This window comes from Pelophylax lessonae, assembly GCF_965119305.1.
Source record: "Pelophylax lessonae genome assembly, chromosome: 4".
NCBI classification, from domain to species: Eukaryota; Metazoa; Chordata; class Amphibia; order Anura; family Ranidae; genus Pelophylax; species Pelophylax lessonae.
Genome location: NC_138771.1, coordinates 75521212 through 75546194, shown reverse-complemented (window position 1 = coordinate 75546194; position 24983 = coordinate 75521212). Strand labels below are relative to the sequence as shown.

General features: G+C 48.5%; 1 protein-coding gene across 3 annotated transcripts in view; it reads right to left on the bottom strand.

Moving 5' to 3' along the window:
* Positions 1–24983, bottom strand: part of PDE8A (phosphodiesterase 8A) — a 461419-nt gene that overhangs the window by 303258 nt on the left and 133178 nt on the right. The window contains exon 1 of one of the 3 annotated variants that reach the window (XM_082254021.1): positions 10769–11348. The exons of 1 other annotated variant lie outside the window; for it this stretch is intronic. In XM_082254021.1, the coding sequence (XP_082110147.1) occupies positions 10769–10987 (219 nt within the window). In that variant the 5' untranslated portion in view covers positions 10988–11348. Of the gene's footprint in view, positions 1–10768; positions 11349–24983 lie in introns of those variants that run through there. One more of the 3 variants, XM_082254022.1, reaches the window with a different exon arrangement.

Here is a 24983-nt window from a genome sequence, read left to right as displayed (position 1 = left end):
ACCCTGACCTGCCCAGTGCCCTGTATCTGCAATTAAAATTTACAAGGCTGCCTGCATGCTTCCTGATTTCCATTCCCAGCATCCTTCCCAATCCCTACAGTGTCACTAACATTAACCCTATGGTACAAGGCTGCAGTGTGCACTGAATCCCATTCCCTACAGTAACATTTAGGGAGAGAGACATGAGAGGACAAGAGAGAGAGAGAGAGACATGAGAGGACAAGAGAGAGGACAAAAAATTGGCAAAATAAATGGAAAAAATGCGAAACACCGCGTTCGGTATTCGGCCTTCGGCCTTCGGCCAAACATTTCATTATTATTCGGCTTCGGCCAAGAATTTCATTTCGGTGCATCCCTAATACATATACATATTCTGCAATATTTACATTTTTGGTAAACTCCTTTAATGAATCCAAGCTTGGCAATCTGAGATAACATGCGCTGCATTGATACATTCACACAATTTCATACTAACTACCAGCAAGAATAAGTCCTTACATTTAAAGAGCACCTGTCATTTCAGATCCATCATGGCAACGCCCGTTAGCGGCCATCCACTCACCTGCTGCTGCCACATCCCTCACCTTGTTGTGTCACTGCCGCTTCACCAGCCATCCCAACAAAGTGAATAGGACATTTGGTGAGTCAACAGTGGGTCAGAGGAGGAGCCGATGCGGGACAGAGATGACAGCTGCTCTTTAAAAATTATGATTTAAATCAAATCAACCCTGCTTGCATCCAGAGAAAAAAGGGTAGGCATCCTATGAATGTCAACAGTACCTAGCGAGCGATCCCCTGTAGTCCATGTGCAGAGGGGAAGATGCTTGCACAGGATGCAGAGGATCGCTGAGTGTCTTCTATTACAATGATTTACAGCATCCCTATGCCTCTCTGAATATCAGATGTGCATAGTTACATCGAGCCAAGCTAGCCCAATTGTAAGAAAATGTAATTCCAGGCTCAGCTTTAAAGTATAACTAAAGGCAAAACTTTTTTTTCAGTTTTGCATAGAGTGGAGAGGGATTAGAACCACTGTCAGGTTTTTTTTCTGTCTGTGTCCCCGTTAGGGAGATTCACCCTCTCTATTGTCCTGTTTACCATCATCACTGAAAGTCAAAGTAAAAATAAAAGAAAATTAAGCAAAAGTAGTAAAAGTATCGCTTTTACAAAAAAAGAGAATCACCAGCTGGAAACAAAGATACCGGAAGGATGATGCCTGTAGCTGCAGGCATTATCCCAATATAACCACCGCCACTCAAGGACGTCCATAGACGTCCTTGGGCAACAAGTGGTTAATGTTAAATTTTTTTGTCTCACAAAAGGTGAATGTCTGTGTCATTGTATACTTCATATATTGTTTTTTATGTGGATATGTCCCATTCTGTTCTACTTGGATATGAGTGATTATATTAATACTTTTAAGTGCAACAATAAAAATGAAAAAATCTGTTAAATAGCGTATATGCCGGCGTATAAGACGACTGGGTGTGTAGGACGACCTCCTTATTTTCCAGTTAAAATATAGGTTTTGGGCTATACTCGCCGTATAAGACTACCGCCCCCCTTCGGCCATTTACACCCACAAATCCGTCAGCCCGCTGGATGTGCAGCAATACGGTATGTACGGTAGCTTCAGCTACATACAATATACTGCGCTGAGCCAATCACGGTGAGCGATGTATTCTAATAATAAATTCAAAGCCAGCTCAGATTGGCTGAGTCAGAGATTGTAACATCATCAACCCGCCTCTCTGACTCCACCAATCTGAGCCGGCTTTGAATTTATTATTAGAATACATCGCTCACCGTGATTGGCTCAGCGCGGTATACTGTACTGTACCGCACATCCAGCAGGCTGAGGGATTAGGGATGTTTGTTTTGGGCCAGCTTGGCCCAAACTAACTATGTAAAGTAGCCCTCACATTGTTTTACTCTGCGTATAAGATGACCCCCCGATTTTTGGGGGATGTTTTTAAGGTTAAAGAGCTTGTAAACCTCAGATTTTTTTTTTTAAAGTACACCTGAAAGACAAACACATAATGAGCTAGTATGCATCGCATACTAGCTCATTATGAAATACTTACCTAAGAACGAAGCCCCAGGGCGCCGACCGCTCACCTCTCTCGCTGGTGACATGTTCTGTCACCCTTCTTCCGGGTTCGCAGCATCCGGCCATCTGATTGGCTGGACCCGCAATTACGTCACTCCCACGCATGCACCAGCGGCCATTCCTTGAGAGCGCATGCGCCAGTGATGTCACTGGCTGCATGTAAGGTAAATATCTCCTAAACGGTGCATGTTTAGGAGATATTTACAGTACCTATAGGTAAGCCTTATCATAGGCTTACCTATAGGTGGAAGTGTCAGAGGAGGGTTTACTTCCTCTTTAAAAAGTTGTCTTATACGCCAGCATAAATAGCAACATGTCTGGGGATGCCCTGACACTGCCTGTAAAGTGGCGCATCTGTACAATGTATACAACTAACTAAAGCAACACTGCAGCTACTTACAAAGAAAAAAGGAGATTTATATTCCAGGCAAAATGACAGCTTCTGTCCACTTCAATCTGTTTGTACACAGAGATTCCCGTCATCTATACCGGACCCTTATCCTAGAACAGGGCCTGGTATAGATCCTAATGGAGGACCCCCACACAAAAATGAAGAAATAAAAGGCATGGGGTCCCCCCAAATATCAATTTTTGACCCTCATCCAAGCATTCAGGCCAAGAAAAGGAAGGACCAGTGTACGCCCCAAGAGCATCCCCACCACCACCGCCACAAACCATACCAGGAGGGTTACCTTGCAAAGCACCTTGTCAGGTTTGCACAACAGAAAGTTATAGCTAAATTAAAAAATAAAAGAAAGAACCCAAATCATAAATAGAGCCAGTCCCAAATCAGAATAGAACCTTTGGCTGCAACTCACTCACAAAACAGAAGTAAATAGGCGCGATTCAAAACAAATTTATAAATTCAGTTGGGGTAATACATTAATAATAACACAAAGAGAAAATGTGTATTGTAATCCTTACTAACCAATAAGAGAAAAGCTTTCAATAGTCTACTCAGATTTTGGATTTCTCATTGGTTGCCATGAGTTTCCAAACGTTTCCAAACGTCACGATGCTATTAAAGTGATTGTAAAGGCAGGAGGTTTTTTGTATCTTAACGCATTCTATGCAATAAGATAAAAAAAACCTTCTGTGTGCAGCAGCCCCCCCCCCCCCCCAGCACCCCTAATACTTACCTGAGCCCATCTTTATCCAGCAAAGTTTCAAGGGTTTCTAAGCTGCCCAGGACCCCTCCTCATTGGCTGAGACAGCCGCGCAGCGCGTTTGACTCCCGCTGCTGTCAAAGTCAGTCAGCCATTCAGGAGAGAGAGAGAGGAGGGCGGGGCGGGTCACGGCTCCATGTCTGAACGGACACAGGGAGCTGTGGCTCGGGTGCCCCCATAGGAGGCTGCTTGCTGTGAGGGCACTCAACACGAGGGAGGGGCCAGGAGCACCGAAGAGGGACCCAAGAAGAGGAGAATCCGGGCCTCTCTGTGCAAAACCAACTGCACAAGGAGGTCATTTTAACATGTTTCTTATTTAAAAAAAAAAAAAACAAGACTTTGCAATCACTTTAAGGTGCCTCTAAATCAAAAACCTTTTATTCTAGATTTGTATAAAGTGGGGAAGTGTCAGAGCCCCTGTCTGTGTCCTGGCTGGGTAGATTCACCCTTTCTATCTTGTGATCATTCTCACTGCAGAAAGGGAAATCCTACATTGTAAGTTGTCAACAAAACAGAAATCAAGAGGAAATCCTTCAATGGTAACAAGCGTGCTAAGGATCAGTTCACACAGGCAGAGGGCCATGGCAAAACCCTGTGCATCTGCATTACAATGGGAACGCCCACATCTGTCATTTACCTTAATGCCAAACAGGGAAGTTCAGAGCAGCCCGTTCACATGGCTTTGTGCTGCACGTGCTTTAACTCATCATGTGAGGTTCAGTAGGTATTACACCATGCCGAACGCACCCGATAAAGTCAATGGGACCACGTCGCAATCGCGTGCCAAATGTGGCTGAGGAAAGCAGTGCGGTATTTCAATGTAATATGGAACTCCCTGCCCCAATCTGTCCAGCTGTCTCCTTCCCTGCCCGCCTTTAGGTGATCCCTAAAAACAAATTTCTTCAGATAAAGTTACCCCACCTCCACCTAACCTCTGCACTTCACCCAACTCCATAGCGATTACCTTCTCTACCAAATTCCCCTCCCTTTAAGGTCCCGTTCACATCTTAGTGACACAAGAGCATTGCGTTCTTTGCGTGTTTTTGTAGCGACAATAATCATTAGAATGGGCTGCCCTCCTGTACCTTTTCCTGCAGCCGACTTTAGAGCATTTTTTGGCCTGTTTCGCCCTCTTTTTTAAGCTGTTTGAGGTGTCATTAGGAACGAATGGCACCCAAACACCTGTTGCATGTTTTGCCACAATTTTTCCCACGTTTTGTAAATGTGGGCAGAATCGCACAATTCTGGCAGCAATTCCAATACATATAGGTGTGAACGGGGCCTTAGATTGTAAGCTCCACGGGGCCCTCCTAATCCTTCTGTATTGACCTGTATTGTAATTATACCGTCTGCCTTTATATTGTAAAGTGCTGCACAAACTGTTGGCACTATATAAATCCTGTATATTATTATATAGGTCTTATATAGCGCCGACAGTTCACGCAACGCTTTACAACTTGAGGGTAGACAGTAAAAATACAATACACTTTATTACAGTAGGAATCAGAGGTCCCTGCTCATTAGAGCTTACAATCTAAGAATATTATTAGTGTTTTCACACTTTGTGCGATTGCCTGGTCCGAACCCGAGTTCGATTGCTCCCCCCTCCCCCTGCCCCCGATGGACTGTGTTCACATTTGATTTTTGTATCCGAACCGCGGTACACTTGTGTCATCAAGCTGCAGCCGGCGCATACTCATCTTGCTTGGCAACCGCTGTAAACGAGAAGGTGCCAAAATGGATAGAACTGCTTGCTTTGGTACGATTGCGTTCTCATCAGAAGCAAACCGTACTGGAGTTCACATGAGCCGTACCCCAGACCACCCTTTTTAGGTGGACTCGGGTGCGGTTCGTGGGTGCACGCCAAGACCTACGTCGCCAGACACTCACCTTTCTCGGCGGCGCGCGCCGCCGGAGGCTCGCTCCCGCTGTATTCAGTCACAGCGGGAGTCAGGCCAGGGGAGGAGCAGCGGCGATCGCCGCTGCTCTTCCCCGATCGTCGGGGATCTAGTGTGGAGGTCCGCCCGCTTGTGTAAACAAAGCGGGCGGATCTCCTAAGTGACAGGCAGGGTCAGATTGAAGGGTTCAGCATAGCTGAACCCTGGATCTGTCCTTGTGTCACTCAGTCACCTCCCCCCACACACGTCAGTAAGCACCAGGCATACATTAACCCCTCCCTCTCCAATAAAATTAACCCTTCCCTGCCAGTGTCATTTTTACAGTAGCAGTGCATATATATAGAACTGATTACTGTAGTAATGTCACTGGTACCCCCAAAAGTGTAAAAAATGTCAGTCAGGGGTCCGATCTGTCCGCCACAATGTCGCAGTCCCGCAAAAAAAAAAAATCGCAGATCGCCGCCATTACTCGTTAAAAAAAAAAAACACCAAAAATGACAGAAATCTTTTCCCTTAGTTAGTAAACGCAATAACTTTTGCGCAAACCAATCAAAATACGCTTATTGTGATTTTTTTTTTACCAAACATAGGTAGCAGAAAACAAATTGGCCAAAAATTTAAAAAAATTTTGATTTTTACATTTTTTGGGGGGGAATTTCATATAAAAAAATGTGAAAAATATTGTTATTTTTTCAAACTTTACGCTCTTTTTTTGTTTATAGCGCAGAAAGTAAAAATCGCACAGGTGATCAAATACCACCAAAAGAAAGCTCTGTTTGTGGGAAAAAAAGGACGTCAATTTTGTTTGGGTACGGCGTCGCACGACCACGAAATTGTCAGTTAAAGTCGCACAGTGCCGAATCGCAAAAAGTGGCTCAGACGTAAGGCAGCAAAATCCTCCGGTGGTAAAGTGGTTAAAATTCATGTGGCTAAAACACAATTCTGATCCTGTACTACTAGTCGCCCATATAAACGCACAAAAAAATTTTGATTGGTTTGCGCAAAAGTTATTGCATTTACTAACTAAGGGAAAATCTTTTCCCTTAGTTAGTAAACGCAATAACTTTTGCGCAAACCAATCAAAATAAGCTTATTGTGATTTTTTTTACCAAACATAGGTAGCAGAAAACAAATTGGCCAAAAATTTTAAAACATTTGGATTTTTACATTTTTTTTGGGGGGGGGGGGGGATTTCATATAATATATTGTTATTTTTTCAAAATTTACGCTCTTTTTTGGTTTATAGCACAAAAAGTAAAAATCGCACAGGTGATCAAATACCACCAAAAGAAAGCTCTGTTTGTGGGAAAAAAAGGACGTAAATTTCGTTTGGGTACAGCATCGCACAACCGCGCAATTGTCAGTTAAAGTCACACAGTGCCGAATCGTAAGACAGCAAAATCCTCTACTGGTAAAGTGGTTAAAAGTGGGGTATGCCTGTATCTGGCTCCAAATGATCTTCTCTATTAGGAAAGCCTCCTGGTTGCTGTTTATTGTGCTATAAACACGTGTTTGCTGTGCTGATAGGAAAGCAATGATAGAGAAGTGAGAACGTTGCGACCACTAACCTGGTCTACCTATCTGGAGGCTGATCTCTCTAGTGACTAGCGTTCCTCAGTACTTAAACGCTGGACCCTAAGAACACAGAATAACCGTCCTGCTGAAACCCTCGAATGAAAGAGACAGTCTGCATTGAGTAGGATTTGCCAATTCCCTGGTCCCCTATCCATCTAACAGGCTGACAGCCTCAAACAAGCTGCTTTTCTTCCCAATGTTAAATATTTCATTCAGCAATTAGTAAATGGTGCCAAAAAAATACCTATACAAATATCAATATTTGCTTGCTGACGTTTATCATTCAGACAAATATAAGCTATATAAAAACTGACCTGTATTACAGTCAAGGACATAAAGAGGTAGGCCCTGTGCTTATTGCAAAAGCAAGATAAGTATAGGTTCCAATGCTCTGGTTTTTTTTTTTGCCCTGTTCTCTCCCGATGAAAACACCCTATTAGTAAACAATGGCCTCTCGTTAGCAGAAACGGTAAGATTAATTGCCTGGATGACAAATAAGGAAGCAGGGAAGTGGCCTGAAACTGACATTTCTGATGCCCAGTTAAATGGCCCCTTGGGAAGGACTCTGATCAAGGGGAAATGGGAATTAAATGACTTGGATTATGGATGATCTGCTTTGGCAATCATTTGTGAAAGCCTGTCCTTTGACAGCGTATTAACCCTTTACAGTAGCCCAAAGGCCTACGCTGCCATCCAGGCCCCCTATGCTGGTTCTAACGTCCTGCTGTTACCTTTCCACTAGATCTGCTGCTGTATAAATCTGCCTCCATGACCTGGCCTCGTTCCCTCCTGTCCTTCTTACAGGTTTTAACCCCCATTAGCAGAAATGGACAGATTAATTGCCTGGCTGACAAATAAGGATGCAGATACACTGAATGGCAGAAGTGGCCTGAAATTGACATTTGTGACGCCCAGTTAAATGGTCCTTTGGGAACTATGATCAGGGGGAAATGAGAATGAAAGGACTTGGATTATGGATGATCTACTTTGGCGATCACTTGCATAAGCGAAAAGCTGTCACTTAACAGCCTATTAACCCTTTACATTAGTCCTATGGCCTATGCTGCAGTCTAGGTCCCTTGTGCTGGCGGTGGGATTCAATGGTGGATGTAAAATCCTGCTGTTAAATCTTTGCATCCATAATCTGCCTGTTCTCCCTCCTGCAGAAATGGTGAGATGAATTGCCTGGCTGACAAACAAGGAGCAGGTACCCTGAATGGCCTACAACTGACATTTGTGGTGCTCGGTTAAATGGCCCCTAACGAAGCATTGTGATCAAGGGGAAAGGAAAATGAGATGCCTCAGATTATGGATGATCTACTTTACCAAAGCCTGTCACTTGACAGCCTTTTAACCCTTTGCAGAAGCACAAAGGCCTACACTGCCACCCAGGCCCCCTTGTACCAGCAGTGGGGTTCTACGATGAATATATCATCCTGCTGTTACCTTACATTGTGTATCTCTGCCTGTTCTCCATCCTATTTTTCTTAAAGGAGCAGCAATGGAATGAATAATTGTCTGACAGAAGGAAGAGGTACCCCGAATGGCCTGCAACTGACATTTGTGCTGTCCAGTTAAATGGTCCCTAAGAAAGCTCACTGATCAAGAAGAAATAAGAATGAAATGACTTGGATTATGAGTGATCTCTTTTACCAAAGCCTGTCCCTTGACCCTTTTACGGACAATCTACTTTGCAAAAACACTTTCCCGTGACAGCCTATTGACCCTCTGCAGAAGCCCAAAGGGCTACGCTGCCATCCTTGTGTCGGCAGTGGGGTTCCATGGTGGATGTAGCATCCTGATGTTACCTTACGTTGTGTATCTCCGCCTGTTCTCCTTCCTATTAGAAGAGCAGAAATGGTACTACTGATTGCCTGGCTGACATATAAGGAAGAGGTACCCTGAATGGCCTGCAACTGACATTTGTGATGCCCAGTTAGATGCCGCTTAGAAAGCACTCTGAGTGGGAATGGGAATTAGAAGCCTTGGATTATGAACGATCTACTTTACCAAAAGCTTCCCCTCTGCAGCATATAAAATGCCTACGCTTTGGCGGCGGTGGTGGTGGGGTTGAATGGTAGAGTTACCATCCTGCTGTTTCCTTACCTCGTGTACCACCGCCTGTCAATGGGAATGGGAATAAGAAGTCTTGGATTACAGATCATCTACTTTACCAAGGGTTTACTCCTTTGCAGCATATAAAAGGCCCTGGCCCCCTTGTTCCGGTGGTAGCGATGGGGATCTATGGTAGATGTACTGTCCTGCTGTTTCCTTACCTTGTGTACCTCTGCCTGTCAAGGAGGAATGGGAATTAGAAGCCTTGGATTACGGAAGATCTACTTAACCAAAGCCTGTCCCTTAACCCTTTGCAGCATATAAAAGGCCCACTCTGCCCCCCCATGCCCCATGTTCCGGCGGTGATGGAGTTCTATGGTAGATGTACTATCCTGCTGTTTCATTACCATGTGTACCACCGCTTGTCAAAGGGGAATGGGAATTAGAAGCCTTGGATTACGGAAGATATACTTTACAGGAACACTATCGCTTGGCAGCCTATTAACCCTTTGCAGCACATTAGAGGCCTATGCTGCCCCCCCTGCTTGTTACTCCGGTGGTGGGGGACAAAAGGCCTATGCTGCCCCCCCCCCCTTGTTGGAGGTCCCGTGTAGTGCGATTATATAAGGGGGTGGGGGTCCCATGTGGTGCAGTTATGTCAGAGGGTGGGGGTCCCACATTGGATGGTTATGTGATGGGGTGGGGGTCCCAGGTGGTGTGGTTATGTCAGGGGGTGGGGGTCCCATGTTGTGCAGTCATGTCAGGGGGTGGGGGTCCCACGTGGTACAGTTATGTCATGGGGTGGGGGTCCCACGTGGTACAGTTATGTCATGGGGTGGGGGTCCCACGTGGTACAGTTATGTCATGGGGTGGGGGTCACACGTGGTGCGGTTATGTCAGGGGGTGGGGGTCCCAGTTATGTCAGGGGGTGGGGGTCCCACGTGGTGCGGTTATGTCAGGGGGTGGGGGTCCCACGTGGTACAGTTATGTCATGGGGTGGGGGTCCCACGTGGTACAGTTATGTCATGGGGTGGGGGTCCCACGTGGTACAGTTATGTCATGGGGTGGGGGTCCCACGTGGTACAGTTATGTCATGGGGTGGGGGTCACACGTGGTGCGGTTATGTCAGGGGGTGGGGGTCCCAGTTATGTCAGGGGGTGGGGGTCCCACGTGGTGCGGTTATGTCAGGGGGTGGGGGTCCCACGTGGTGCGGTTATGTCAGGGGGTGGGGGTCCCATGTAGGGGGGTTATGTCAGGGGGTGGGGGTCCCACGTGGTTCGGTTATGTCAGGGGGTGGGAGTCCCACGTAGGGGGGGTTATTTCAGGGGGCGGGGGTCCCACGTGGTTTGGTTATGTCAGGGGGTGGGGGTCCCATGTGATGCGGATATGTGGGGGTCCCGTGTGATGCAGATATGTGGGGGTCCCGTGTGATGCAGATATGTGGGGGCCCCATGTGATGCGGATATGTGGGGGTCCCGTGCAGTGCGGTTATGTGGGGGTCCCAGGTGATGCGGATATGTGGGGGTTCCATGTGATGTGGTTATGTGGGGGGGTCCCATGCGGTGCGGATATGTGGGGGTCCCATGTGATGCGGATATTTGGGGGTCCCATGTGATGCAGATATGTGGGGGTCCCGTGCAGTGCGGATATGTGGGGGTCCCATGTGATGTGGTTATGTGGGGGTCCTGTGTGATGTGGATATGTGGGGGTCCCGTGCAGTGCGGTTATGTGGGGGTCCCATGTGATGTGGATATGTGGGGGTCCCATGCGGTGCGGATATGTGGGGGTCCCATGCGGTGCGGTTATGTGGGGGTCCCATGCGGTGCGGATATGTGGGGGCCCCATGTGATGCAGATATGTGGGGGTCCCGTGCAGTGCGGATATGTGGGGGCCCCATGTGATGCAGATATGTGGGGGTCCCATGCGGTGCGGTTATGTCAGGGGGTCCCGTGTGATGCGGTTACCTTGGCAGCGGTGCTGGCTGTGCCCTCCATGCTGTGTCTATGGCAGGATTTAGCTCTCACCTTATAAGTGGAGGTGTGAGAGGATTTGATGAATAATCCGGGCACGGAGTTGTTGTGCTGGGACAGAGTGTTGGTCTGGTGGGGGGACTCATCGGACTCTTTGCCGCTGTGGTAGACCACCCTGCTGTCAGAGATGTGGATGCTCGGAGCACAGCCCATGCTGGGACCTCCTCAGCCCGGTGATGATGATGATGAAGGTCCGGTAGTCTCAGGCGCTCAGTCCTCGGTACGGTGCAGCCTGCGGGGTGCCGCCTCTGCCGTGCTGCATGTCCCGGGGCCCGGAGGAGATCGGAGGAGAGGAGATCGGAGGAGGTCGGAGAGGAGTTCGCTCCTCATCAGGATCCCCCCCGCTCCATCTTCAGCATCAGCATGGCAACATGGTCTCCGGGGCTGAGCGGGTGATCGGATGGCACGGCTCCTCTCCACGCCCTTCCCCGGTGATGGGGCTCATCGGTGGCCCGGTGTCTTAGCTGGGACTCCTCCTCATCATCATCATTCTGCAGAACGGAGAAGGAGGATCGGGGGGCTCTCCGCCCCCACACACACCCCGGAGACCGGACAGGAATAGGGCGCTAATGATTGTCAGCTCTGCAGTATGTAAGAAGTGTCCGCTCAGTCACCGCACCGTTCTCTCCCCTCTGCCTACCGGCCTGCCCTCCTCCCTCCCTCCCGTACTACTCCTCACCGCCGCTGTCACCCGGCCACAGCCAATGACAGCTCCGCGGGCGGGTGACCTCCGGCCTTCAATGACGTAAATGCAAATGAGATGAGCGGAGACCAATCAGCGGCCCGCACAGCTGGGGTGGGAGGGCCTCCGGTACGGAGGGGAGTTTGAATGGCTTGTGGTACCTGAGTGCGCTGCCAGCCTGCCAGTGATCTGTGTACAGCAATCCGCTTCACTGACAGATAGACATGGCCTATGGTGCCAGCCTGCCAGTGATTTGTGTACCCCAATCCGCTTCACTCACTGATAGATATGGCCTATGGTGCCAGCCTGCCAGTGATCTGTGTACCCCAATCCGCTTCACTTACTGATAGACATGGCCTATGGTGCCAGCCTGCCAGGGATCTGTGTACCCCAATCCGCTTCACTCACTGATAAACATGGCCTATGGTGCCAGTCTGCCAGTGATCTGTGTACCCCAATCCGCTTCACTTACTGATAGACATGGCCTATGGTGCCAGCCTGCCAGTGATCTGTGTACCCCAATCCGCTTCACTCACTAATAGACACAGCCTATGGTGCCAGCCTGCCAGTGATCTGTGTACCCCAATCCGCTTCACTCACTGATAGACACAGCCTATGGTGCCAGCCTGCCAGGGATCTGTGTACCCCAATCCGCTTCACTGACAGATAGACATGGCCTATGGTGCCAGCCTGCCAGTGATCTGTGTACCCCAATCCTCTTCACTCACTGATAGACATGGCCTATGGTGCCAGCCTGCCAGTGATCTGTGTACCCCAATCCGCTTCACTCACTGATAAACATGGCCTATGGTGCCAGTCTGCCAGTGATTTGTGTACAGCAATCCGCTTCACTGACAGATAGACATGGCCTATGGTGCCAGCCTGCCAGTGATCTGTACACCCCAATCCGCTTCACTCACTGATAAACATGGCCTATGGTGCCAGTCTGCCAGTGATTTGTGTACAGCAATCCGCTTCACTGACAGATAGACATGGCCTATGGTGCCAGCCTGCCAGTGATCTGTACACCCCAATCCGCTTCACTCACTGATAGACATGACCTATGGTGCCAGCCTGCCAGTGATCTGTGTACCCCAATCCGCTTCACTGACAGATAGGTATGACCCATGGTGCCAGGCAGCTTGCCAGTGATCTGTGTACCCCAACCCGCTTCACTCACTGATAGACATGGCCTATGGTGCCAGCCTGCCCGTAATATTTGTACCCCAATCCGCTTCACTGACAGATAGACATGGCCTATGGTGCCAGCCTGCCAGTGATCGGTGTACCCCAATCCGCTTCACTCACTGATAGACATGGCCTATGGTGCCAGCCTGCCAGTGATCTGTGTACCCCAATCCGCTTCACTCACTGATAAACATGACCTATGGTGCCAGCCTGCCAGTGATCTGTGTACCCCAATCCGCTTCACTCAGTTACTAATAGACATGGCCTTGCCTGTCAGTGAAATGGCAGACATATGTACCTCATGGTAATCAGCTTCACTGCAGACCTGAGTTCTGTTCCCTGTGTGCAGTGTCAGAGAGAAGGATGACACATGTACCTCATGGTAATCAGCTTCATTGACTGAGAGACATGGGTTATTGCTGTGTGCATAGGCGACTCTCTAATTAGGCAAATTAGGCAGTCGCCTAAGGCCTCGCACCTACAGGGGCCTCCCAGCCAGTGGCGGAGCGACAACATTTAGAAGGGCGCAGTCAGGGAAATCTCCCAAGTAAAAGATTGTTTTAAATCCTCGGATATAAAAGTTGCAGCAGTGTGCTGCAGTCCCTTCACTGCGGCTGCCAGGTGTCTGTTGTCCGCTGACACTTACCCCGCCTTCTCTGCCTGGGGATTGGGGGTCTGATCATGTAATCCTAATATGTGGAGGAATCGGTGGGCGTGTACCTGCATCAGTAGGAAGTGACTGCCGGTCAGCTCACTCTGCTATCATCGGTTGTTGGGAGGAGAGCTCTGCCCTGGCCCAGGAACATACAGGTAACCAGGCCCCGACTTGTCACTCTGCAGGCTGGTCATAGATTTGTGGTGTCTACTATGCAAAGGGGGTGTTGGAAGAGTCCTAAAATGGTTGGTGGAGGAGGAGGAGAAGAAGAAGGCCCTGGTGGCTGGGGGAGGAGAGGGAGACTGAAGGGAAAGGAGAGGGTCCCTGGGTGGCTAGGGGAAAAGGAGAGGGTCCCTGGGTGGCTAGGGGGAAAGGAGAGGGTCCCTGGGTGGCTAGGGGAAAAGGAGAGGGTCCCTGGGTGGCTAGGGAAAAAGGAAAGGGCCCCTGGGTGGCTAGGGAAAAAGGAGAGGGCCCCTGGGTGGCTGAAGGAGAGGGCACCTGGGTGGCTAAGGGAGGAGAGGGCCCCTGGGTAGCTGAGGGAGAAGGAGAGGGCTCCTGAGTGGCTGGGGGAGAAGGAGAGGGCCCCTTGGTAGCTAGGGGAAAATGAGAGGGCCCCTGGGTGGCTGGGGGAGAAGGAGAGGGCCCCTGGATTGGCTGGGGGAAAAGGAGAGGGCCCCTGGGTGGCTGGGGGAGAAGAAGAGGAAAGGGCCCCTGGGTGGCTGGAGGAGAAGGAGAGAGCCCCTGGGTGGCTGGGGGAGAGGGCTCCTGGGTGGCTGGGGGAGAGGGAGAGGGCCCCTGGGTGGCTGGGGGAGTAGAAGAAGGCCCCTGGGAAGCTGGGGGAAAAAGAGAGGGCCCCTGGGTGGCTAGGGGAAAAAGAGAGGGCCCTGGGTGGCCAGGGGAAAAGGAGAGAGCCCCTGGGTGGCTAGGGGGAAAAGGAGAGGGCCCCTGGGTGGCTAGGGGAAAAGGAGAGGGCCCCTGGGTGGCTAGGGGAAGAGGAGAGGGCCCCTGGGTGACTGAAGGAGAGGGCACCTGGGTGGCTAAGGGAGGAGAGGGCCCCTGGGTGGCTGAGGGAGAAGGAGAGGGCTCCTGAGTGGCTGGGGGAGGAGAGGGCCCCTTGGTAGCTAGGGGAAAATGAGAGGGCCCCTGGGTGGCTGGGATAGAAGGAGAGGGCCCCTGGGTGGCTGGGATAGAAGGAGAGGGCCCCTGGATGGCTGGGGGGAAAAGGAGAGGGCCCCTGGGTAGCTGGGGGAGAAGAAGAGGAAAGGGCCCCTGGGTGGCTGGAGGAGAAGGAGAGAGCCCCTGGGTGGCTGGGGGAGAGGGCTCCTGGGTGGCTTGGGGAGAGGGAGAGGGCCCCTGGGTGGCTGGGGGAGAAGGAGATGGGCCCCTGGGTGGCTGGGGGAGTAGAAGAAGGCCCCTGGGAAGCTGGGTGAGAAGAAGAGGGCCCCTGGGTGGCTGGGGGAGAAGGAGAAGGACCCTGGGTGGCTGGGGGAGAAGGATAGGGCCCCTGGGTGGCTGTAGGAGAAGGAGAGGGCCCCTGGGTGGCTGGAGGAGAAGGAGAGGGACCCTGGGTAACTGAAGGAGGAGAAGGAGAGGGACCCTGGGTGGCTTGAGGAGGAGAAGGAGAGGGACCCTGGGTGGCTGGAGGAGGAGAAGGAGAGGGCCCCTGGGTGGCTGAGGAGGAGAAGGAGAGGGGCCCCTGGGTGGCTGGAGGTAAGGGAGAGGGGCCCCTGGGTGGCTGGGAAAGAAGGAGAGAGCCCCTGGGTGGATGGGGGAGAAGGAGAGGGCCCCTGGGTGGCTGGGGGAGAAGGAGAGGGCCCCTGGGTGGATGGGGGAGAAGGAGAGGGCCCCTGGGTGGCTGGGGGAGAAGGAGAGGGCCCCTGGGTGGCTGGGGGAGAAGGAGAGGGCCCCTGGGTGGCTGGGGGAGGAGGAGAGGCCCCCCGTGATGCCAGAGTCAGTTGCCAGGGAAGAGAGTGGAGCTGAACCAGTCCTGCATATCTGACATCAAAGCCAAACATGGTGGAGCTGTAGCCCTTTGCCCTACACAATGACAGCACCCGAGGTGGAAGGTGAGGGGTAGCGGGGCTTTGACATTATATAGCATATGGACTCTGTACATTATTGGTAGTTTTGGTTGGAGTTGTCCTTTAGATGTTTAACTCTGTTGTTTTCCCCCCCAGCTTTGAGGGACTGAGGAATGACAGCCCACTATGCTGGGACTTATAGTGCCCTGGAATGTGGAGGACTGAGGAATCCTCAGTCCCTCACAGAGGGCACTACAAGTTCCAGAATAGCAGGCTGCCATGCTTTAGTCCCCACAGAGGGCATTACAAGTCTTAGGATAGCAGGCAGTAGTTCCTCAGGCCCCTACAGAGAGTAGTACAAGTCCAAGCATTGCAGGCTTCCATTCCTCAGGGAGGAATGGCAGTGCACTACACTGGAATTTACAGTGCCCTCTGTGGGGACTCAGGTATGGCAGCCTTCTGCAGTGGGACTTGTCGTGCCCTAGACTGTGGCAGACTGAGGAAGGGAAGTGTAAGGGGGTCTCTGGAAACTCTGATGCAAGGGGGAGCTTTGGTGACCACAGAGTTCCCTTTTACACCAAAGTCCCCAGCTTTCCCCCTCAGATCAGGGTTCCCAGAACTCTCCTTACATCAGAGTCTCCAGCATTACCCCTTAAATCGGGGTTCCCAGAACTCCCCTTACTTCAGAGTCCCCAACATTCCCCCTAAATCAGGGTTCCCAGAACTCCTCTTACATCAGAGTCTTCAGAGTTCCCTCTTACAGTGTAAGGGAGAAACTCTGGAGACTCTGATGTAAAGGGGGCTCTGTGAAATTTGATTTAAGAGGGGGACTCTAATGTAAAGAGGAATTCTGTGGACTCTGATGTAAGGAGGAGATGCTGGGGGGAATCTGATTTAAAGGAGAACTCTTATGTAAGGGGAGACACTGAATTCTGATGTAAGGAGGGACTCAGGAAATCATGACCTATAGGGAAATGCTGGGGACTGTGATGTAAGGGCAGACATATATATATATATATATATATATATATATATATATATATATATATATACATACATACCCGATGTTTAATGATCTTTGATTAAAAAAGAATTGGTTAGAGAAAATTCTAGAAACTGTGAATTCATAGTACAAAGGTTAAGACTCTTAATATATGCAATTTATACAGTTAATTTTTATCGCTTGAATTATTTTTCCCATTATGGGTGTGAGTGGGGCCTCATGTCCAAGTTTTCCTTAGGCCTCACAAAGCCTAGAGCCGCCTCTGGCTGTGTGTACTGTCAATGAGGAGGCAGACATAATTATTCCACAGAAACACTTCCCTGACTGACAGCCATGGTTTATGGTATCTGTGTGCACCGCCAGCCTGTCATTAAAGCGGAGCTCCAGTCACCATAATCAATTGTTTTTAAAAGCTTCCCCATGATTGTTAGTACTGGTACATTAATATTTGGATCCTTTCCTAAGTGCCTTCATGCTTGTTATTTTTAAATCTGTAATAACTTACATGATCTCTGAAGCTGGCAGGGGCCATTGGGGATGTGGGCATCTGAAGCCCGCTCATGTGTATTTCCAGGATAAGGTGCAGCTGGCTACCCAGCATGCACCTCCTGATCTCCCAGCTATGTAGTAATGCCACTGCGCGTTTCTCCCTCTTCCTGACAGGTTGCCATAGCAACAGTGGCATCGGCGGAAGTTCCCACCTCATTGCTATAGAAACTGTCAATAAGGACATCCCAGTCCTCCTGTTCACGTCATTTCTGTTCTGGAAATAACGTGAGATTTGGTCACTAGGCGATGCGCATGGACTGCTGGGATACATGAGGCGGCTATTCCAGGAGCCCTTGCGAATCGCTTAGTGACGTAATCACCTAGGCGGCCACTGCCGGAAGTGCAGCTGAAATAAGAAGAAAAAAGGTATTTCCTTACAAAAAAAATTAAAAATGACATTGGTAAAAGCATTTTTTAAGGGGATAAGGTACATAGCAACTATATAAAATGGGCGGAACTCATGTATATCCATTAAAAATCAGCTTCACTGACATGGGTTCTGTTCCCTGTGTACACTGTAAGTGAGGAGGAAGACACATTTACCTCACATTAATCAGCTTCACTGACTGACAGACATGGGTTCCTGTGCTAGTGTGCACTGCCTGCCTGTGAATGAGGAGTCAGAGATATATGTCCCAGAAAAACCAGCTTCACTGACTGACAGACATGGGTTCCTGTGCTAGTGTGCACTGCCTGCCTGTGAATGAGGAGTCAGAGATATATGTCCCAGAAAAACCAGCTTCACTGACTGACAGACATGGGTTTCTGTGCTAGTGTGCACTGCCTGCCTGTGAATGAGGAGTCAGAGATATATGTCCCAGAAAAACCAGCTTCACTGACTGACAGACATGGGTTTCTGTGCTAGTGTGCACTGCCTGCCTGTGAATGAGGAGTCAGAGATATATGTCCAAGAAAAATCAGCTTCACTGACTGACAGACAGGGTTGCCAACCGTCAGTAAATTCACAGACCGTTTGTAAAATCTGTGATTTTTACATCTGTCCATGAATGTTTGTTACAGAAATTTATGAACGGATGTAAAAATCACATAATTTACATACTGTTTGTAAATTTACTGACAGCTGGCAACCCTGCTGACAGACATGGGCTATGGTCCTGTGTGTACCTTCAGTGAGGTGGCATACATATATATCCATCAGAAAACAGCTTCACTAACTGACAGACATGGGCTATGGTCCTTTGTTTACCTTCAGTGAGGTGGCATACATATATATCCATCACAAAGCAGCTTCACTGACTGACAGACATGGGCTATGGTCCTGTGTACACTCCAGGGGCGTAACTACAGGGGTTGCAGGGGTTGCAATCGCTACCGGGCCCCATGCTCCAGGGGGCCCGGTAGCAAACCAGTGGGTGAACTTCTAGGATCTCAAAGGTCACACTTGCGACCGGGCCCTGGCATTTCACCAATGTGGGGAGGCCCCAAGATTGCAGGAAGGGGGCCCACTGCAGAACTTGTGAAAGGATCCTGATGCGGGACCATAATAAAAGGCCATGCAATGAGATTAAAGAGCCCCAGGATTAGTGGGAAGAGCCCCGGGCTTGAAGGGAAGGGCCCCGGCCAGGGGTCTGAGGGGCCCTTCATGGTTTCTTGCATCGGGGCCCTGAAGGTTCTAGTTACGCCTCTGGTACACTCCCAGCCTGGCAGTGAGGAGACAGACTTATGTACCCAATAAAAATCAGCTTCACTGACTGGCAAACATGGATTTGGTTCCCTGTGTGCACATACAGGGGGGGCAGACACATATACCCCATATTACGCAGCTTCACTGACTGGCAAATATGGTTTTGGTTCCCTGTGTGCACATACAGGGGGGTAGACACATATACCCCATATTACGCAGCTTCACTGACTGGCAAATATGGTTTTGGTTCCCTGTGTGCACATACAGGGGGGCAGACACATATACCCCACATTACGCAGCTTCACTGACTGAAAAACATGGATTTGGTTTCCTGTGTATGCATACCGGGGGGTAGACACATATACTCCACATTACACAGCTTCACTGACTGAGAGATGTGGGTTCTGGTATCTGTGTACACTGCCAAATGTGAGACAGACCCATGTACCTAGCAAAAATCAGCTTCACTGACTGATAGACATGGGTTCTGATGCCTGTGTACACTTTCAGCCTGTCAGTGATGAAGTAGACACTGTATATGTATCCATCAAATATCAGCTTCATTGACTGACAGATCTGTGTCATGGTGCCTGTGTACACTGCCAGTGAGGAGGAAGACACACAAACCTCACAATAATCAGCTTCACTGACATACAGGGTTGCCAACCGTCAGTAAACGCACAGGCCACATATGTGTTTTTGCCGCAATTTTACCGCATTTGCAGTTTTTAAAGGACATGTGACTAAGACACCCCACCAAAAACTCATTGTGGGTCTGTTTTTCCTGCGTTTTTCCTGCATTTTACAGCGTTTTCTATTGCTTTCAACGGGAAGGTGCATTTTTGGGGCGTTTTTTAGCTTCAAAAATGCTTCAAAAATGCTGCAAGCAGGATTTTTTTCACCGCAACAGAAGCGCACTGCCCCAGCGTGAACATATTCATTGATTTTAAAGGGATGCATTTTTTCTTGAGCTTTTCATGAGCTTTTATTCACGCAAAAGCGCTTGAAAAACTCCTCAGTGTGAAAGCAGCCATGAGTGCTGGTGACTGTATTCTGGGGGCAGACTCACGTGTCCCACAAAAATCAGCTTTACTGACTGACAAACATGGGTTTTGTTCCCTGTGTGCACATACAGGGGCAGACACATATACTCCACTATACACAGCTTCACTGAGTGAGAGATGTGGGTTCTGGTATCTGTGTACACTGCCAGTGTAGAGGCAGACCCATGTACCTCACAAAAATCAGCTTCACTGACTGAGAGATGTGGGTTCTGGTATCTGTGTACACTGCCAGTGTGGAGGCAGACCCATGTACCTCGCAAAAATCATCTTCACTGACTGAGAGATATGGGTTCTGGTATCTGTGTACACTGCTAGTGTGGAGGCAGACCCATGTACCTCGTAAAAATCAGCTTCACTGACTGAGGGATGTGGGTTCTGGTATCTGTGTACACTGCCAGTGTGGAGGCAGACCCATGTACCTCGTAAAAATCAGCTTCACTGACTGGGGGATGTGGGTTCTGGTATCTGTGTACACTGCTAGTGTGGAGGCAGACCCATGTACCTCACAAAAATCAGCTTCACTGACTGACTGAGAGATATGGCTTCTGGTACCTGAGTGTCCTACCAGTGCAGTCTGTCAGTGAGGAGCCTACCCAGGGTCATATTTAGACCTTGAGGGGCCCGGGGCACTTCGTGTATTGTGGGTCCTTCATACACAGGAATTAAAATACAAATCGCATCACTAAATTTACCCATCAAAGTTTGTTTATTGCATGTGACTGGAACTGACAAGTTATACATATAGTCAGTGGTGTATTTTGGTTTTGTGCTGCCCGAGGCAAAACTAAAATTGGGCACCCCCCATAATCTAAATTTGTCCCACCTCTTCCTTCTCAAGTGGCTATGCGGGGTCCCTGGTTGCTATGCAGGATCTCTGGTTGCTATGCAGGGCCCCTGGTTGCTATGCAGGGTCTCTGGTTGCTTTGCAGGGTCTCTGGTTGCTATGCGGGGTCTCTGGTTGCTATGCAGAATCTCTGGTTGCTTTGCAGGGTCTCTCTTTGCTATGCATGGTCTTTGGTGGACTGTGGGGTAGTAACATGCAGTGTGTGGTATGACTGGTGTGCATCCCTTTTTCTGTAGCACTTCCTACAGCAAGAATGCAAAAAAAAAAAATATATATATATTTTTAGAGCTCCCCTAAAATGCACACCAGACCCCTTGAGTCTGGTATGGATTTGAAGGGGGTACTCCATGCATAAAAAAAAAAAAAAAAACAGTGTGAGGTCCCAGAGGAAATTTATACTGGAACTATATTAGGCCACATGCCCTCAATATGGAGGGATGCCTTGCCAGGGGGACCCCTTTGGCAAAACAACTTGTTTCCATGTTGATAAGAACAAGGGCCTCTTTCCCACAACCCTAGCTGGTGATTGTGGGGGTCTGAAGGCAGGGGGCTTATTGGATTCTGGAAGTCCACTCTAGTAATAAGGGAACCCCCAGGTACCGCCCTTCTTAAGTGAATGAACAAGGTCTACATAGTACCCCTATTCACAAAAAAAAGGTAACTTAGAAATAAAGACACTCAAACTTTTGACAAGACATTAATTAAAAAAAGTAAATTCCACAAAAATGTTCCTGATAACCTATTGTAGTTAGTACATGCAACAATGGTAGTCAGAATATTTAAGGGTGAGTCAGTCATTATCTGCACTCTATTTCTATTAGAACAATAGTAGAGGATATAGTTACATATATTTTCAACATAGTCCCCTGGCTTTTCAATGCCTTGTTCCAGCATGTACAACCCTTTTTTATTCCATATACCTTCAATTCTATCTTTCCCCCGATTTATGTGCAGGCCAAGCTGTCCAGCAAAAGTAGTGACAGTGATAATGGTCCTGGAGAGAGTAAACTATAGGATTGCCAGGGTGCTTATAATGGTCACTTTGTTATTTAACAATATTTCAACATTTAATTAAATATTAAATGTTTTAAAAAGCTTGCTTTGGCTGCCCATACACCCCTGATAGTGTTAGGGCTCTTGCACACAGGTGCCTAAATCCATTCAACATAATTTCATTTTCCCAAGGGGCCACATCAGAAACTGGAACTGATGTGGAGGGCAGAACCTAATTCAATCCTTAACAATGTTAACCGGTTGCCGACTGCTCACAGTATATTTACTGCGGCAGTCAGCCCCGGCCAGGCAGAGTGATGTAGGTCTACGTCACTCGCCTGTCACTCCTTTTAGAGCCAATAGCGGGCGAGCGCGCACCCGCCTCGGCTCGTTCACAAAGGAGTGTGGGCGTGTGACCGGCGGACCCGATGTCCGCCGGTCACACTACGATCGCCGGTACAGCGGGAGAAAGACAGAGCGGCTTATGTAAACAAGCCGCCTGTCATTCACCCCTGTGTAAAAATGAAGATCAGACGGTTCTACTATGTAGAACCGTTGATCTTTGTTTTTATACTAGGAGACCTGTCCCACTACAGTTAGAATCACGCCCCTAGGACACACTTAACCCCTCCCTGTCCAATACAGTTAACCCCTTCCCTGCCAGTGTCATTTTTACAGTAACAGTGCATATGTATAGCACTGATTACTGCAGTAATGTCACTGGTACCCCCAAAAGTGTCAAAAATGTCAGTCAAGGGTCCGATCTGTCCGCCGCAATGTCGCAAAAAAAAACGCAGATCGCCGCCATTACTCGTTAAAAAAAAAAACACCAAAAATGACAAAAATCTTTCCCTTTGTTAGTAAACGCGATAAATTTTGCGCAAACCAATCAAAATACGCTTTTTGCGATTTTTTTTTTTTACCAAACATATGTAGCGTAAAACAATTTGGCCGAAAATGTTAAAAAATTTTGATTTTTAAATTTTTTTGGGGGGGAATTTCATATAAAAAAAAAAGTGAAAAATATTGTTATTTTTGCAAAAATTACGCTATTTTTTTGTTTATAGCGCATGATCAAAAAATCGCACAGGTGATCAAATACCACCAAAAGAAAGATCTGTTTGTGGGAAAAAAAGAACGTGAAATTCCTTTAGGTACAGCGTCGCACGACCATGCAATTGTCCGTCAAATTCACGCAGTAAAAAATCGCAAAAAAACCCCTGGTCAGGAAGGGGGTAAAATCTTCCGGGGCTTAAGTGGTTAATTTTTGAACCAGGAAGGTCTGTAAGTATGTAACCATATTGAAAGCAAACACTTGGCGCTAGGAATAATAGATACAAAGTAGGTCATGAAATAGGTCTCTTTCAGAAGGGTGGTTGGTGGGTAATAAAAATGGGCAGCCGTGACCACCCACCTGAACTGTAATAACAGCTGGACGTGGACGGGGCTATTCACATGCCATGGCTGTGATGCTTTGGGACTGCAGCATTTTTAAATCGTGGTGCAGAGTTTGATGAGCGGCACAGCTTGTCAAACTCACCCATTGAGTTCAATGGGGTTACGCAACAGCCCTGTGCAACGAATGAGATTGGAGCGCAGTAATGTGCATTATACGGTTAAATCAGGCGGCAGGGAGGCGATATAACACCTCCTCACTGCCTGTGAATTGCCCTCTGAAAAGCACTATGACTAATAGAAGAGAGAGCCTAAGATCGGTGCAGGGGGATTTCTGACCTGGAGTGAAGAACAGGAGCATGGCTCCTGGAGTTTGCAGCATACAGGGGCTAACACAGGAAGAACTCGCCAGGGTAGCAGAGTGGAGGGGGAGCATTAGGATGTCTAAGTTCTAGGCAATGCCTCTTCAGTGAGGAAGCTGACAGGCTCAAAGAGGTATGCTGCCAGGGGTGCTTCAATGGTCGGATAGGGACTGCCAAAGGGCCGGATGTGGCACTGGAGCCTCAACTGGTCCAGGCCTTGCATACTGGCATATGTAAGAAATAGAATCATTTCTATTTTTGCATACACCTGTATGCTATACTCTTGTTTTGTGAGCACAGCCGTATACCCAGAGTACAGTTGCACACAGACAATTATATCTATGGGAGGCTGTACTCACCACCTGGGTGCCTGGTTAGGATGGGGGGGGGGGGGGGACAGAAATGTATGGTAAATTGCCTTAGGCACTCATGTGCAGGAGGCCTTTATAGTTTGTCCTGAAAATTGCCACTTTTGCTGGACAGCTTGGCCTTCACATGGTTAGGGAGGATAATAAATTCTAAATAACTAAATAAAAATCATATTCTCTTTACTATCACTCACTGTCACAATCCCACAGAGGTATTAAAATTCAATATTTTTCAAAACAGTCCTTCTTTAACATTCTAATGATAATCATGTTTATGATATATTGATAAGAACATCTTGGGTTATCACAGTCATGATTGAAGAGAACCTACCATGAGTTATTGGGCTGGTCTTAAAGGGTAACTCCCCTTTAATGGGGAAAAAACAGAAAATAAAGAAAAAAAACAATATAGCGTATACAATTGCGACACAAATCATGTTATTGAATTTGATTAAAAATGACCATTCTTTTTCAATCTGCAGCTGTTGTAATTTTCTGAAAATGCAATATGGCCACCTGGAGCTGTTCTATACACAAAATGTATACTGACCACACCCTAGAAACATAATTTCCTGCTTGTGTGATTGGCTCACCAATTTTCCCAGAAGTCTGCCTAAGATACAAGTCAGATTTCTGGCATCCTCTGCAACAAAAATTTCATTTTTGATGAGATACTCCCAATAGGAACACATCTAGTGGGATGCAGCCCCAGCAGATTTCATCATTAGTGCCCTGCAGCTGCCACAGCTGATAGATAATTATGAAACCACTCCCATTTGACCCACACAGCACAGAGGAACAAACAATAAATTCTTCAGAATAACAAAAGGTAGGAATCTGCAACAAAGTTTGTTAAAATCCTTGTAATGTACAGAGATCACCCAGAGGGGAATGTTTTTTTTTTTTCAACAAAAGTGGAGTTACGCTTTAATCACTTGCCGACTGCCTAACGCCGATCTACGTCGGCAGTCAGCCCCTCACAGGCAAAGTGACGTAGGGCTACGTCACTAGCTTGTGAGGGTCTAGGGAGCGAGCGCGCGCCCCCGGAGGCGCGCTCCCGCGTGGTCACGGACCCCCCCGCGCGTGTGACCAGCGGACCCGATGTCCGCCGGTCACTCGGCGATCGGCGGGGGAGAGGGAGAATGTCAGGCAGCTTGTGTAAACAAGCTGCCTGTCATTCTCTTCGCTGTAAAGACACTGATAAAACGGATCTAGTATGTAGATCCGTTGATCAGTGTCCTTACAGCTCAAGCCACAGCCAATCACAGTAGAAAGCACGCCCCTAGGGATACACACAGCCCCTCCCTTCCAAATAAAGTTAACCCCTTCACAACCAGTGTATTTTTACAGTAACAGTGCATATGTATAGCACTGATTACT